Source organism: Xiphophorus couchianus, chromosome 21 (assembly GCF_001444195.1).
Source record: "Xiphophorus couchianus chromosome 21, X_couchianus-1.0, whole genome shotgun sequence".
Lineage (NCBI taxonomy): Eukaryota > Metazoa > Chordata > Actinopteri > Cyprinodontiformes > Poeciliidae > Xiphophorus > Xiphophorus couchianus.
This window is the reverse complement of record NC_040248.1, coordinates 4100744-4117467: the sequence shown is the minus strand read 5'-3', so window position 1 is coordinate 4117467 and position 16724 is coordinate 4100744. Positions and strand designations below refer to the sequence as shown.

General features: G+C 35.3%; 1 protein-coding gene across 1 annotated transcript in view; it reads right to left on the bottom strand.

Annotated features, from left to right (window-relative positions):
* Positions 1–16724, bottom strand: part of LOC114137074 (cadherin-18) — a 129199-nt gene that overhangs the window by 36478 nt on the left and 75997 nt on the right. The window contains exons 6-8 of the mRNA XM_028005587.1: positions 15835–16022; positions 13272–13525; positions 2664–2800 (exon numbers count right to left, since the gene is read on the bottom strand). Coding sequence (XP_027861388.1) covers positions 2664–2800; positions 13272–13525; positions 15835–16022 — 579 coding nt within the window. The remainder of the gene's footprint in view (positions 1–2663; positions 2801–13271; positions 13526–15834; positions 16023–16724) is intronic.

The window sequence follows — 16724 nt, the reverse complement described above, 5'->3', positions numbered from 1 at the left end:
CCTCAAGGGAAGTTCTACATATTTACTTTTTATTTTGTCTTTAGGAAGGGGTGTGTTTGTGTGTGTTTGTCTTTTTTTTGTTTTGCAAAGTCTAATAAATATTTAAAATGGGATCTGCTGTTTTCAGACAGCTCAGTGTCTGCAATGGGGATCCAGAAACATTGCACACAAACGTAACAAATAAAAGAGGAAAATAAATTAAATATTATATATTTACATTTTTATTTTAGATTGAAATAAATTCAATGTTCTTCAATATCAAAATTAAATGTGTCAATAATTTATTCAAGGTAAAACTGCAAGCATTGTGAATCCCCCTCAAACTCAAAAAGGAATTTTGCTTTGCAATTTTCTCCAACCCATGATTATTCCTGCTGCTTCTGCATCTTTTTTCACAATAGGATTTTCTGTGATTCAACTTTCCAATAACATGCCTGAATACAAGACTCTGTGAACCAGCATCTTCTTTAGCAATGACCTAAATTTAAACTCTCCAATTCCTTTTTCGCTTTTGGCTTTCTCTATGAACTTCTAACTTCTGCAAGACAGTTTGCAACATAAAGCAAACAGTCTTGCAGTTTGCTACATAAAGCTTTATGTAGCAATATTACTGTGTCTAGGCTTATATTGCTGAACACTAAAGAGAGATGAAGAGGTAAAGAAACATTAGCATGCATGACCATTGGCTGGAGATTTGCCTAATTGTGATTACAAATTATCCAACTCACCGGAGGTTAGGGGGCTTCATTGATTTAATTAGTTGCCAGATTAGGAAAGGACATTTTAACAATAGAGACTGGTTCAATTTTATACGCAATCCAAGAGAAAAGTACTCCAACATATTTAAATGCAATATAAACAATGTGCAAATTAAATCAACCCAATACATTCTTTACCTTATATCTTCATAAATATGTGAACTATACAATGCGATTTCATTTACAACTGGACGTTTATGTAAACATATGTGATGCATCACGATGAAAGTAGGAATAAATCATCAAAGCAAAAAAGATAAAGATCAGCAATTACTGAGAGAATGATGAGTTTCTTGCTTTTTTGCAAAATATAAGACGGTCGTTTTCAGCTTCGTTGGAAAATGGAAGAAAACCTAAAAACCTCTAAAAATATACATTTCTTTCTAGATAAGACAAGTCACATCTGTTGAACTACATATTTGACATTTACATTTTAATATTACATATTTAATGAAAAGTCAGCCATTTTTGGAATAAATATTCATTTTGGTTAATATGGATGATTCTACTTTTTTGTGAATTTCACTAATACAAACTATTTTAAGGGTAAAATGACTTGTTCTTAGAAAAATGTGTATTTTCAAAAATGGATGTTTTGAATCTTCTATTTCATTTTATTTTCATTTCTGTGTGTTTGACTTCATGAGAAGGTTTAAACCCGCCACTTTCAGAATCCGTAAATAACTCAATATGCTCCCGGGGAGACTTGTTCCTGGTTTTGTCATGGCCAGTCACAAATATTGAACCATCTTTCATCTTTACTGCACCACAGTTAGATTGTTTTTTAATCACTTCCACGAGAATCGCCTGTCCAGAGTGTCCACAAATCAAACCTGCCATGCTCCATTAACATGTGAAAACAGGTCACAACAGGTGTTCATGGGGAGCTGATTATGGTATGATTAAGTATGTTCTTTCCAAAGATGGTGGAAAGAATCTAACATGCAATCTAACTAGAGTGTCTTTAAATAACACAAACACTACCAAGTGCTCTGTACTTATACGATGTGCAACAGATTTGATTCTGTAGCTGAGGGGAGCATGTGTGCTGCTGATTCATGTACTCATTGCTTTTTATGGATCCCCTCTTTTATTGATATTGATTCTGACTCCTGTGTTACTCTCTATGAATTTGAACCCGTGCTGCCCTCTGACTATACGATCCCCTCAGGGTGTCCTGTTATCTAGAGGGAGAGAGAAAAAAGAGGCAGAGCAATAGGCAGGGCCTTTTTCCACTTAATTGTTTCTATCTAAATCATGCTGCCATGGTAAAGAATTTCCCAACCATTTGAAAGCATCTCTGAAGAAAAAAAATCTAAACTGCATGGGAAATAGAAAAACGTGTAGTAATCACCTAGCCTAGTCATCCTTCAAAACTCATTTTCATCCCTGCTCATTTTGCTTATTTTCATTTTCAGTTCTCAGGACAACCATCAGGATAAATGTAGGGTCTCCAGAAACAGTTGCTATTGTGAGATCATCAATCATTTGGGGGTATATTTGTGTGTATTTTTTTATTCTTACTCACCAAGCTAAGAAAGGAACATTAAGTAGCAGAAGCATCATTTCCTTCCTGCTAAAGGTTTTGCTAAAACTGATGGCAGAGGTGCAGAAACCACCTCAAAATTCATGAGGAGATTCTTAAGAATTTCAGCAAAGATTTTTGGTAAAATCTGGCACCAATAGTAGAGATTCAATTTGAAAAGCAGTAGGGGAACTCCAACATGAATATCCTAAAGATTACAGGGTATTTAATCCATTGTGAAGGAAGCTAAACAGGAGTTAAGGTGGTTAAGATGGTTAAAGGAAGAATAAAGCTGTTCTTAGGAAATATCAGCCAATTTCTAGCCCAGATGTTTATAAGTAAGTCAGTGCAATATGCTTTTTGTACACCTGGGTACCTACCAACCTCCGAGGCCATTACAGTGATGTTGTGCCAAGGTATGTCTTCTCTATCCAGCGGTTGTGTTGTACGTATGACTCCACTGCTTTCATCAATTCGGAAGTATCTTACTCCGTCCTCTTTGCTGTCCAAGTAATATCTGTCAAAAAGATAAATGCATTTTCAGGTACTGAATTAAAAAGCATTTAGGTGTACATAAGCATCAGGCAATCATTGTCCCAAAGATAAAAAAGGAGGCGCACACAGATTAATTTGAGTGTAAATATATGTACAAAAGTGCAAAATACATACACGTACATATCAGTGATGTGCGATCAGGGGAGGCTGGAGGTCAAAGAATAGTCTTTTTGACCTCCAGCGTTGTCCACATGCGCAAAATTTCCTTATGTAAACAATAACATGCAGGGGGTCTGTATTTGAAAATCTGATTATGATGAAGTCAGTGCCTCACCAGCTATGAACCTCACCGCACGTCACTGATACATATATATAAATATATTAAAGGTTTTAGGTGGCATAGTTGTGCTTTCTTTGACTCATTACCTCTGGCAATTAGGTCCTTAGAGCTGCTGATGATATTAAATTATACACAGTGACTAATAATGCTCATTAAAACCAAACAAATCTCTCTGTTTGATTTATCTCAGAAATATCTAGTTGAATGCCCGGGTCCCTTCCAGAGTTTACTACTCTCAGTCTCAGGTTGAAAGGTTTGACAAAGAGGCGAGCCCAGACAATATGACTACTGAATAAAATTACCATAAGTTCATAGTATGAAAGTATTTACACAAACTAAAAATCTAATAAAGTTGTGTTTAATTAGAACCAAAATGTCTATGATTACTGCTATGATTGCTCTCTTCTGTGCTTTCATTAAACATTCAATTAAATTCCTAATACTTCAACAATAATCTGTTAAGATAGTAACAAAATCTCATTTATTATTACATATATAGTGTTATTAAAAATCTGAATCAAACACCTTTCTATAATTTGGAGTTTTATAGATATTTAGCGAAGCACAGTAATGTTAAGACACTTCGTTACGTCTCTGGTTTGATTAAAAACAAAAACAAAAAAATCTCTCAAACACATGAATATCAGACACCAGATACTCTTTGTAGTCAACCAAGTGATGTCACAAATTCAGACCATTAAAGAAAATGGCCATGGAAAAATAAAATCCAACTTTCTGAAAACACCAAACATATCTCATGATGTTATCCAAAAACTCACAGAAAAAAAATTAAATGATATATCTCATGTAATTTCCCATTATTCTCTCATGGACATGAGATACTATCTGGAACATATGAGAAACAAACTTTTTTCTTTTTTCTTTTCAGTGGTTATTTTCATCTCATAAAAAAAATAATTAATTTATAAGTAAGCATCAAAAATAACCTTGTTTAACTAATTATCAAAATACACGAACAAACATGAATATTCTAATTGAGGACCTACAATCATTTAATTAAAATATGGTCTTTTCAGCTTCTCTGATATTGGTCAGATGAGTGGAAACGTTTTCCTGCATGAATATATCCACCTATCAAAGGCTGTTTGGGGGAGAAACGTGAAACTCTCTGCAGAGAAAGCAGAACTGGACCCTGAAACATTACAATATCCAAAAACAGATCAATTAACCCACCAATGAGTGGCTGAGGTTTAAGAAAAGAAAGTCCAAGGCCAAACGTAAACTCATGCAGATGCTGTGAGGTGACTTTAAAACTGGCGGTACATGAAAGTAACTGTTAAAACGTCTCACAGCTTTATATTTTTACACATGGTCTCACATTTTCCTCATGCACCTCTGATACAGGGAGAACTCCTCATTAATTTTATGGCGTTGTGCTGGACAAGTCCTGAAACACTTTGGTGCAAAGCTGCTTGACATGCTATTGGCTGCTGTCTGCAAAGCAGCCAATCCAGGAGCGCCATTTATTTTTGTTGGTGCTGATTGGCTGTGCCTCCATAGAGATAAGGAAGACGGTAGATGTTAGCTTCTAATAGGGTTTCCTCTGTGTGTATTTATGCATATTCAGGTGTAGTTGGTGTTTAAACTGGTAAAATAGACCTATTTTAGTAGCTACATGCATTTTTAGAGGGGGGTTTGATGTATCCATGGATTCCAGATATAAAGGTGGTTTAATGTACTAAATATTTTATTCATTGCTTGTGCTACATTAAAATGTAACATTTCTCCTTAATTTAGACTTTGGCAAGAAAAGTCCAAACAGTTATTTTATGTTATAGTTTATACATTTTAATACATACAATAAAAGTATGCAGCCTACATTGAAGCAGTAAGAAGGTAAAGTTTTAAAAGTGAAATCAGAATTGGCTAAAATCAGTGTTGACTGGTAAAAGCTTTAACAAACAACATATAAAATGCATGTTGAGCTGGGCAGCTCTACTGCCTGACAATGGTCTCACTCAACAAAACAAATATCTGTGGTCTCAGGCAATTATACTGTCCCGTTGTCACACAGCGTTCACCATCAGCCTCCATCCGTTTTTAAAAGGCCACAACGACCACAGGGCATTTCACAGACGCAGTAAAAGTCAGGTGAAGTGAATGAGCTCAACAGCACAACCAGACGCACAAATGATTTGATCTTAACTCAGAGAAATGGGCTTTGCTTTAAGACTGCAGGAAACCTAAACACGTGGAATATAAAAATGTTGTTTAAACACAACGTGTGGAGTTGTCCAAGGCATGTGTGAATCTAGAGGAGCATTTGCTGCTCCACGTTATGAGCAAACATAGACATTATTAACATGTAAGGAAATTTTCAGCGGCCATATTTACAGAGACAAATGCTAACAGCTTCTGGAACATGAAACAAGAAAAGTTTGAGTTTTAATAACTGCTTCAGTTCAACCCTCCGACCTCTAAGACAGAACCTTGCAAAAACATTCACACCCCTTAAACATTTCACACCTAAAATCTTTATGTATTTTATATAGATTTTATGTAATATATGAATACAAAAGAGTGTGCAGTTGATGTATAAAATAGATTCAGAAACTGCACAGCTCCACAGCTGTGAAATTCTGGACAACAGTTTGTTTTTCTTTGTAAAATTTCTTTTTTTTCTTCATTATTATACTGTGAAACTGTGTAAAAGTTCAATGGGTTTCACCAATTTCTCACTGAAGTCATGCTTACTTTGTATTCTCTGTTTTTGTTTTCAGGATTTTAAACAGGCCTAAAATAGTATCGGAAATGAAATACACCCTCCTTCCTTAGAGACATCGCAAAACTCAGCAGTGACTGATTGTACAAACGAGACATTGTCTGATAAAAATCACCAAACCGGCAGCTGAATTTGCGTATAAAATGATTTTCAGAAAGTTGGTTCATGTGCGCACTTCATAACCCACCTATCAGGACTCGGCTGCTCTGGAGAGCAAACTGAGATAAAGGAGAAAAAGCCAGTCAGTCCCTGCATTTTATGGACTTTGGTTTTACCCCTTATTCTCTGAGAGGGTTTTTATAGCTTGTCCTACACATTAATGGATTTCAAGTCAGATGCTGAAAACAGACAGACAAAGTAGATAAATTGTAAACAATGAGACGCTGTGATTCTGCAAGTCATTGTGTTTCTTTGAGGCACAGACAGAAAACAAAAGGAGGTCTGCAGTCTGAGTGAAAAGAGATATACACACGGCAAAGGTTTATCTGACAGCGAGCAGAACTGTTTGAATTTATTTCTCCTCTGAAAGAAAATATCTTTATAAAAAAAAGGGGAGATAAAGCAGAAAAAATATGTGTATGGACTTAAACCTTCCACATTCATGCATTTCATCCTCACAGGCACAGGTTAGGAGATTCAGTAAAGGACAGATACAAAGTAAATGTCCTAAAGGCCTAATACTAATCCAGCTTTTGACCCACAAACACATGGCACCGTTAGTCCTGTAGGGTTTTTTTTCTATCTCTTCAATAAAAAGAGGTCAAAGGTTAGGGTAGCAAAACAACAACAGAAATGATAAAACATTATATCTTTATTCAGAGCTGGGCCGAGGGTTTCACATGTCCTCTTACAGTCAACTCTTGCAAAATAATTCTATATATTTTCTGTTTGCTGCTTTTTTCTTTATTCACTTGCAAGTTTTCTCCCTCACTACATCTTGTGATGCTGCCGCCCACTCAATAAAACAGGCAGAAATGGCAGCTAATTTTACTACAACAGAGATAAAAAGTGAGACAGAAACAACAGTGGATATCAAATGCTGTGAGATTCAACCAAGCAGAAATGTTTTGTGGTGAAAGCTGCAAACCAAAACCAGCTTCGTGTAATCATCAATTTGGGGCGTAAATCTGTTATTGACCCCAAAAAACATGAACTTGTCGGCAAAAACCAGCCGGGTGGTGTTTTTAAGCGTTTGGACTGTGTTTAGAAGTAGCAGAAACCCAAATGAAAGAACAAAAATGTACAAAATGTGAATTTTGCATAATAACTAAGCCATGTTGCCATAGATTTTTGGGGATTTAAAAAAAAAAAAAATTGTCATTAGCACTGCACCTCAGAGACACAATATAAAATGTATATAGACCACATCTAAAATCTTTAGGAAAAAGGTCCATTGAAATGCCTCGGCAATGACCAGATATAAACGTTTCTCATTTCATGTTATGCAAATGTTTTAAGTGGATGACATCGAATGAAGTGGTACGTATTTTCTGAATATTTCAGTCAATATTTAGTAATAAATACAGTTTATTAATAGTAATTAATAAACTGCTTATTACAGTTTATTATAATAATAATAAACTGTATTATTATTATTATTATACAGTTTATTGTACAATTCAGAGACACAATACTATTATATTGTTATAATAATAATAATAATAATAATAATAACGTATTATTATTTCTAATAATACGATTATTATTATTATTATTATTATTATTATTTATAATAATAATACACTGAGTTATTATTGATAATAATACAATTTATTATTACTGCTGTAATAATACAGTAGTAATAATTATTACAGCAGATATTTACTGCTGTAATAATAAACTGTAGTGTATTAATATAGTTATATCTCAGACTACATAAATCTACAAATAAATAAATTTTTCACAAACAATTTAGTTATGGTCAACAGAAACATGCTGACGTGAAAGAGTACTGTACAGTTACTAATGCTAACCGACAGCACTACTTAATATGTCAAAAAGTCCAAATAATTTTGCCTTTGTTTACAAATACTGGTAAAATTGCTCATAACATAAACAGATTAATGTTCGTAAGAGGAATGATTGAAAATAATACTTTGAATATTATTTATGGTCTATTTTTTTAAAAAGAGAAATAAATTTGAATCAGCAAAAGTGCTAGTGGTAGATCAAAGCTTCACAGAACAGGACATTGAAAACTGGCCATAAACGACTGCTTAGTTCTCCAATTATTGTATCTTTGGACTATAAGCCGCTACGTTTTTCCTACACTTTGAACCATGCAGCTTGTAGCCCGGTGAGGCTTTTCGGTGTTTTTTTCTTCAACCGCCAGGGGGTTCTTTAGCAGAAAGTCAATCATTGGAAGTCAAAATTGGAAAACAAGGAACAAAGTGCTGATTTTTGTTTAGAACAAGCACATGCTAGCAGCAGACACGACGGAAACATTTCTTCAAACTCATATGATGCAGCTTTTAAGTTGAGGACTATCGATCTGGCAGTACAGGACGGGAAAAGAGCCGCTGCACGTAAACTCGGCGTGAACGAAACCATGGTTCGGCTTTTCTGCTCTCTCTTTAGTTTAAACAACTTTCTATATCTGAATAATAAATGTAATTTTTGTAATTGGTTGTACAATGTAACATAGTCACATATTCTTTCCTGATTAAACAGTTTTGTAGCTCCAGGACTCGCAGCAGCTGACCTGTGTGTCCCGACTTAGTGAGAAGCAGAGAGAGACAGAGAACACAAACAGCAGGGGGTTTTACAAAATAATCTGAAACCAAGACTGGTAAACTGTACCCATTTTGGTGGCAGACGAAATGTTTTTCTCAGCGTTGTTTTCCTTACTTTAATATGAAGTTCCTGAAAACAGTTTTCTTTTATCTGTACTTCTTCGACATTTTTGTTATATTGTTATATATTTGTTATATTTACTGCTGCTCCAAATCCAAAGGGAGGCAGCTCCGGGTAACACAAAAGCAAAAGCCAGGGGAGGTCAGGTAACTTTTCTCATAAGGAGCGACTTCAAATCAAACATTTAATGATTGATATGGTTCAGCGAACCAATGCTGAAGCCAAAGTCACTCTCCTTCCAGTCAAGACAGGAACTAAGTTGGCAGAACAACAAAGCAGATATTTAAGTGGTTCCAAATCAATAAACAGCCTTATTTGACCCACAGTATTCCTGATCCTTCTCTGATGTTCCGGTTTAGTTTGATGAATGCCCAGGCGCTTTCTGAAACTTTCCTTACTTTATTTTTTCCCCTCATGAACCCTGACATTACCGTCCGATATTATAACTCTGGAATTCTTTAAACTTCAGAGAAAACCAAGCCAAAGTTTTGAGAAACGTGAAACTTGTAGTCATCTTAGATAATATTTTTAAACGTGATAGTTATCTTTTTTTTTTATTTGCTATGGAAATATCATCCCAACACATGTCTACTGTATATGCAAAATAAATTTAAACTATGAATAAAAAAACACTAGTAGCAATTAGCACATTTTGGTACTGAAGAAACATGAAATTGTGACATTTTTGAGTGCTGCCAGAGCCTTAAACTAGACTATGCTGATCTTACGATCCCTGCCTTTTCCCTTTATGCCTCCATGACGTTTTCCTTTTATATGTCCCAAGCTGCCTATCAGTTACAGAAGGAATGATCTGTCAAAAACACCCTCAAACATGTTTGAACTCAGCGTGATAAAATGCTCTTTGTTTAATGGAAGTGGGAGTTAACCGCCTGGTACAGAGGCTTCCACTTGTTGCTTCACATAGTTGTGATTTCTTAGTGTTACGACAGCTCATAAATGCCTGACTTGGCTGATGGTGCCACTAGCTGACTGTCATGCTACCTGTCATACACTTTGACTGCCCTCAGCATTTCAGAAACATCCTCTACCACAGCGTGTGCGACACAGACTACCAAACAGCTCCAGGAAGTTTTTTGGCCGACAACAGCGTCCCGCTGGACTCCTGTGGCTGCTAGGCTGTTTATATTTACAACATTTTGCCACAAGATACAAGCTTTACTCCTGTGCTTGTTAATGTGTATTATTTTAAAAAATCTTGCATTAAGGAGGGGCATGTTGTGGTGGGTACAACAGGTGCCACATATGCGGAGGTTACTATATGGGGTCAACTCCTGACCATAATACCTTCTTCCACCCTTCTGGTTTTCTGCGTTTCCCTTATGATTCCTGTATATAAAGGTGAAAGGTGCCACAAAAGTTGCATTAAAGTCAAGTTATTTCTTACTGTAGAGCAAGAGTATCAATCTCAAAAGAACAGTGTGCCGAAATGAAGACAAATCGGAAAGCCTTCCTTGATATCTATTAAAAAAGATAGAATACATTTCAGTTACAGCTACATTAACTCCACACACAGGAAAAACAGGCCTCTCCTTTACTAGAGACGCACCAATCCGATATTAATGTCTGTATCAGTCCTGATATTTTAAAATATATTTATTTAGATTGGGTATCATGACAATGTGCCCAGTCCATAAGGGCAGATCTATGCAGTCTGATTCTATACCTTGTGCTTTGAGCGACATCATGCTTTATTACTTATTTTACATTATATTTATAATTCCTTTATAGTTACTTTCTGAACAATTTAATAGTTTTTTTGTAGTTTATTTCAGGCATATTTTACTAAAACTATTGTCTTTGTCAGTTTCAGTTTTTTTGCCTGAACAAATTAAAGTTGGATTGGTTTTGCATGTTTGACCAAGCTTCTGAATCTATTGGTGTATTTGGTGTATTCAATACAAATAAGTTTGTAATTCAGTACATTTATGTCCATGTTAAAAAAAGAAACATTTCAGGTTTTAAGTTATGCTAAACCCCTGCTATCGTGGTGGTATGTGAAGTGAAAGAGTGGATCGGTGCATCCTGTCTTTTACCTTAATGAACAGATCCAGTGAACCCTTGAATGTTCCCATTACAGTATTTCTGAATTCACCCAATGGCAGATTTTTCTGTGGTATCTTTCAATCAAATCTGCTTTTTATGGAGCAAATGTAATATCATGCTATTGGCTGGAATTTGATAAGCAGCCAATCCAACAAGAGCCATTTGTTTTCCATGCTGTTGACTTGACTGCGCCCCCAAGAGCTGTAAATAGCTCTGCTAAGACAGTCTCCACTGTGAGTATTAATACAAAATTTGGTGTTATTAACTATTCATTTTAATTATTGGTTTGTCTCTGTGGTTCCAAATTCCTGTAAATACTGGGTGTCCACTGTAGATGGCTTCCCACTGCTCCAGAAAGCTTCTGCTTTCCAACTTTTGCTTGACCATTTTTGGTAGACTCTACCCTGTACCAGCAGAGCTTTCTGAGATTTGCAATATTACTTTTAAGCTGTCCATTAGTAAACTAGCTGTAATAGACTCTTAGAAATAATGTGAAGGTCAATTAGGATTACACTGCAGGCAGAATTTGGCCCGCAGGCTTGACTTTGACACAAATGCTGTGAAGCAACACCAGGAGCAGGGAGGATGGCGAACACTTCTTGAAGCAAAGTTTTGACGTTGCTATTTTCTGCTGCAGCAATCGAATAATCAAGAGAATCCCATTGTGGAATGACAGTGGGTATATTTTCTTGCAAATAACCCAATGATACATCAACCACCAACTGGTTATGTCTTTCTGGTCATAAATCTTAAGTGCTTTTTATGGACCCTCTGGCCACTGCAGCACATGCCAAATATACCAAATAATATCCCATTACACGCTGCAACAACATGAGACTGTTTCTTACTGATATAAGACCAATGCATTACCTCTTAAGGAGTATCAGGTTCACAACTATTCCATTAATTTTGCCAAGAACATGGAGCAAATTCAAATCATTACATGCGCTGTAGTTGCTGTAGTGTAATGCCAAGGAACAAGGCACCTGTTCAGCACGCTGCCTAAGGCTAGTATGAATTTTTATTTTTTCCTACCCCCATTTCCCACCAGCATACAAGCATCTGTTTAGAGTGCATATAAATGTGCAGAGTAATTGTCTTGCCTCAGGTTACTTCTCAAGCTTGCAGGAAAAATAAGCCGATACCTGGTGAAGTCAAAAAACTAACATGATTTACAGGGAACACTGCAAAACTCCCTGTGAACCCTCAGAATGTTCTGAAAGTTAAATAAAAGGGAATGTAACAGTAAAGAATATTTTTTATAACATTGCAAGTTTTACTTCACTGAAAAACAATGACAAATTTAGAATCTGTCAAAAAGAACATCCTATGCTATGCCACAATGATGTCACAAGCTTGAATTTATCAAAAAATACAAAGAGTAGCACAGTGTTGAGGAGAAAGTACAATTTTAATGTCAAAGTCACTGAAAACATGGCGTACAGTAGTAGACTATCAAAGGACGATGAAACTGTCAGGTACTGTGTCACACCTATTTTCTATTTTTTTTAAATGATTTTCAGAAAATAGAAAAGTTTTTCCAAGGAAGACAGTTGTTTTTTACTTTTCTGAATTTTGCCAAATTCATCATCCGGAGAACAATTGATGCAGAACACCTTGCAAAACTGAAGAGAATAAAACGTCTATTGACATCTTAGATAAGCTACAAAAAAAAGCTATTAGGCTTATTAAAAAAGCGGAATATCAGGAACCAACTAATTAACTTTTAAATCAAAGTAATATTTTAAAATCTAAAGTCATTGAATATGTAAACAACTCTAATGCTTTATACTTTTATGTACAAGGCCTTAATGAATAATTCTGTATTCGGAAATTATTAAGATAAAAGACAGTAAATATAATTTATGAGGTTTGTTTACTATCTGAACATGCTAAAGAGAAAAGTCAAGTAAAATTCGGATGTGTTTCAGTGTCAATATGTGGAATAAACCGAATGATGATCTCAAATGAAGTGCTTCTTAAAGTGAGCTTTCAAAGAGCCTTAACATGTTAAATTGTAAATGTTTACACTGTTATGATGTGCATATACATATTGTGTACCCATATTTGTATTTGAGAATGTATACATATTCTGGCGAGCTGGGGTTTTTAAAAACTTTGTCCATGACTGAAAATGTAATGGACAAATATATATTTATGTGAGCTTTGAAAAATATAAAGCTCACACAAATGTGAGCTTTGAAAATATAAAACAATTTTTGAGATAAAAAATAATCTGTTTGATTCACAGGTTCTCCAATCTCCAAATACAAAACACCTTTTGATTTAAGATAGAATCAAATCACCCAAATACTGTTTATCTGCTGCAAGTCAGCAGAAAAGGTGCTGAGCCTCAAAATAACCTAACTGCTTTATCAAGGCTGGGCTTTCTTTGCATTTGCAGTTTGCAAGTCTAAAGGAACAAACAATCAATTTTTCAGAACTTTTTTGCTCAGACTGTACATTCAGATTTAATGTGATTGAGTCTCCTACCTTACAGGACTGTTCCTGCTGTCTGGATCTCGAGCCGTAACCGATCCCACTTCAGTTCCACTCGGTGAGTTCTCGTAAACATCCAAGATATAATAATCCATAGAAAAGACGGGAGCTTCGTCCACATCGCCCACTGTGATTTTAAGGGTAGCCGTGTCTTTGAAAGCACCAAGGTAGGAAAACCGTGGATCCACATGTGTATTCATTCCTTCAATGTGTAACGTGTAGGTCTTCTTTCTCTCATAGTTCAGGGGCTGCAGAAAAAATAAAACAACACTAAACCTTTGTTTATGGCACAAAAGAAAGCTATGAGAATTCTATATAAAAATGAATGCAAGAGAACAAACTAATCTATGGTTTATTCAATCAAATATCTTGAAACTAAGTGATTTGGCTAGTTTAAAAATCCTATTATGTTTAAAGATAGAAAGAGACTATTGGTAATTAATTTACAAAAGTTCAGCCTGAAGCTCAAGTGACAGAAATAACAGAAGGAAATATAATTTCAATAGCAAAACTGTGCATACTGCTTTAAAACAAATGTGCATTTCAGAGCATGGAGTAAAATGATGGATTTTTTGAACGATGAGTTGAAAAATTTTCTACCATGAATCAATTCAAAACACTTTATGAGAAAAAATGCTTAAGTCTTAAACACTTTTGAGTTAAAATGAGAATGATCTGTTTGCACCTCATAATGTTAATTTAATTTATACGTGCACAACATTTTCTTTTGTAACTATTGAGGAAGAGGCAGTTTGACTCAAGATTTTTCTTTTCACTCATATAGTAAGTGTTGTAAGAGAATGTATTTGTAAATTAATGATGAAATTTGTTGTATTCAAGTGAATAAACTGATGTCTAAATAATTTTTTTGTACAATGGCTGCCACTTAGGGATGATATTTCATCAAAATAACATTTTCAAGAGTATTTACTTCACTGTGTGAACATTGTAGGTATCTTTTAAAGTATGTCAGATGCAAGGACATTTGATAAGCACAATACGAGGAGACAATTCTTAACAAGGCTGCTATAAATCACAACAAAATCCTTCCAGAATTAAAATAATAAATCTCACATACCAAGAACACCAGCTGGGAACATTAATTCCTAAGTCAAAATTGTTCAACATGTGGTCTGAAATTCTGAGAAATACTTTCTTCTTGAACATTACAAAACTGGTTTGGAAAACTGATGGACAGACAGATGGATTCAGAATACTGAGAACGGCCGATATTTGCATGGCTTAGGGACAAAGCCACAGATGAATGGCTGAAATCTATGAATATTTGAAAGCCCCTCTTAAAACGCTTCTGGCTACTTTAATAGTTCAAACATCAAATATCCCCTCGTAAGCATTAATAATCTCTATGGAAACTATGTTAGTACTACTGCACAAGCTAAATTCTTGTTTTCCCACTTAATCAGCAATAAATGGTCCTATAGTGTCAAGTAGCGTTGAACCAAGGTATTCCAGCTGCATTTTCATTTGAAAATTTTAGATATCCTGAATACAAAAAATACAAATAGGTTAACTGTACAAATACTGAACCACAAATAAGCAGGGATCCAATGTACAGAATGAGCCAATTTAATTAAAATGTAAAAGTACTGTATATCTCCAAAACACTTGCAAAACAATTTCTACTTTCTTGTGGTCAAAAATCTTACACTACATAGTATTTAAGCAACTTTTCATTTCAGAAATCTGATTTCAATTTAAAATTTCTTTTACCATCCAAGTACAAATAGCTACAGTACATTTTTATTAGATGTCAAACACTGGAAAAAAAAAAAGCCAAACTGTACATAAAGCCTGTCCTAACACGATGGGCATGACTTTAAAGTCAGCTACAAGAAACAAGATACTGAAGGCTAAGACTTTAAGCTTGTTATGGTAGATCAATCAATCAATCAATCAAATTTTATTTGTATAGCACATTTCAGCAGCAAGACATTTCAAAGTGCTTTACATCATTACAAACACAGAAACACAATGCAATATAGAATCAATAATCAAAACAAAGCATTAAGTCAAGTTCCATCCATAAATTTGTAATTGATTACGTTTCAAATACAATTCTAAACAGGTGGGTTTTTAGTTGAGATTTAAAGGAAGTCAGTGTTTCAGCTGTTTTACAGTTTTCTGGAAGTTTGTTCCAAATTTGTGGTGCATAGATGCTGAAAGCTGCTTCTCCTCGTTTGGTTCTGGTTCTGGGGATGCAGAGCAGACCAGAACCGGAAGACCTGAGAGGTTCTGGAAGGTTGATACAACAGCAGCAGATCTTTAATGTATTGTGGTGCTAAGCCGTTCAGTGATTTATAAACTAACAACAGTATTTTAAAGTCTATTCTTTGAGCTACAGGGAGCCAGTGGAGGGACTTTAAAACTGGTGTTATGCGCTCTATCTTCCTGGTTTTAGTGAGATGAGGTTCTGGGTCAAATTATTCTTTCAGGTTTTGGCATCTCCATCCAAACTTCCTTTCATTTGGTACCTGTAAACAAACCATGTCCTACCTATGGATACCAGCCTTATCCCTTTGTAGTTGCGCTCGCTTACCTTTTTCAGGCTGATGATTCCCTCCTTTGTGTCTCTGTCTGTGGATATGGAGTACATATTGGCGCCCTCCGAGTTGATGATGCTATACTTAATGTCCGCATTAACACCAAGGTCTTCATCGTTGGCTTTGATCTTCCCCACTGGTTTCCCAACTTGAGCGGATTCTGGGACATACAGCTGGTAATTTTCTGTGAATGAACATTGATTTGTATTCACTTAGAGAAAGAAAAAAACAAAATCTCCACTGCACCAAACAGCTGAATATCTGACTGTTTACCTAGAAGCTTCGCTAAGCAGTTTGACTCTGTCACTATTTGCTCCTGAGGGAATGTCATTAAAAATACTCTGCAGTGCTTCAATTGACATTAAGTACTAAACTGTGGTTGATAGCGCCGCAATGAAGCAGATATTTATTCGGGGAAATGTTGATGGTTCTTTGCTGCAGAATAAATGGGAAACTCGTTGCTGAAGGGCAATATTCTTGACGAGGCTCTGTCGTTACTTACATTTTTCATTACAATCGAGAGAATTCAGCGTGGGAAACGTAGTGGTTTAAGCAATATTCACCTGGTTTTGCAAATTATAGAAAACAAAAATAAATTTAGACTTCTGAGTTCAAAACGTTTGATAAATGACAATAAGAATTACTGACTAATATAATTAATTTATGTTCATGTTCTTTAGCAAAAAGCTACTAGTCATTCTGTCCCTATTATTGAAGCTTGTTTCTTGCTTAAATTAATTTTTAAACTTTGCATTTCAGAGGCAATCCTTTCATCTTTTACAGATGAAAGGATTGCACAGTTTGTAAAAATACTTTTTAGGTTATAAAAAAGCATCAGGTAACTTTTGTTGAAAACTTCTTCCAGCTCAAGGCTGGAGATATGTCA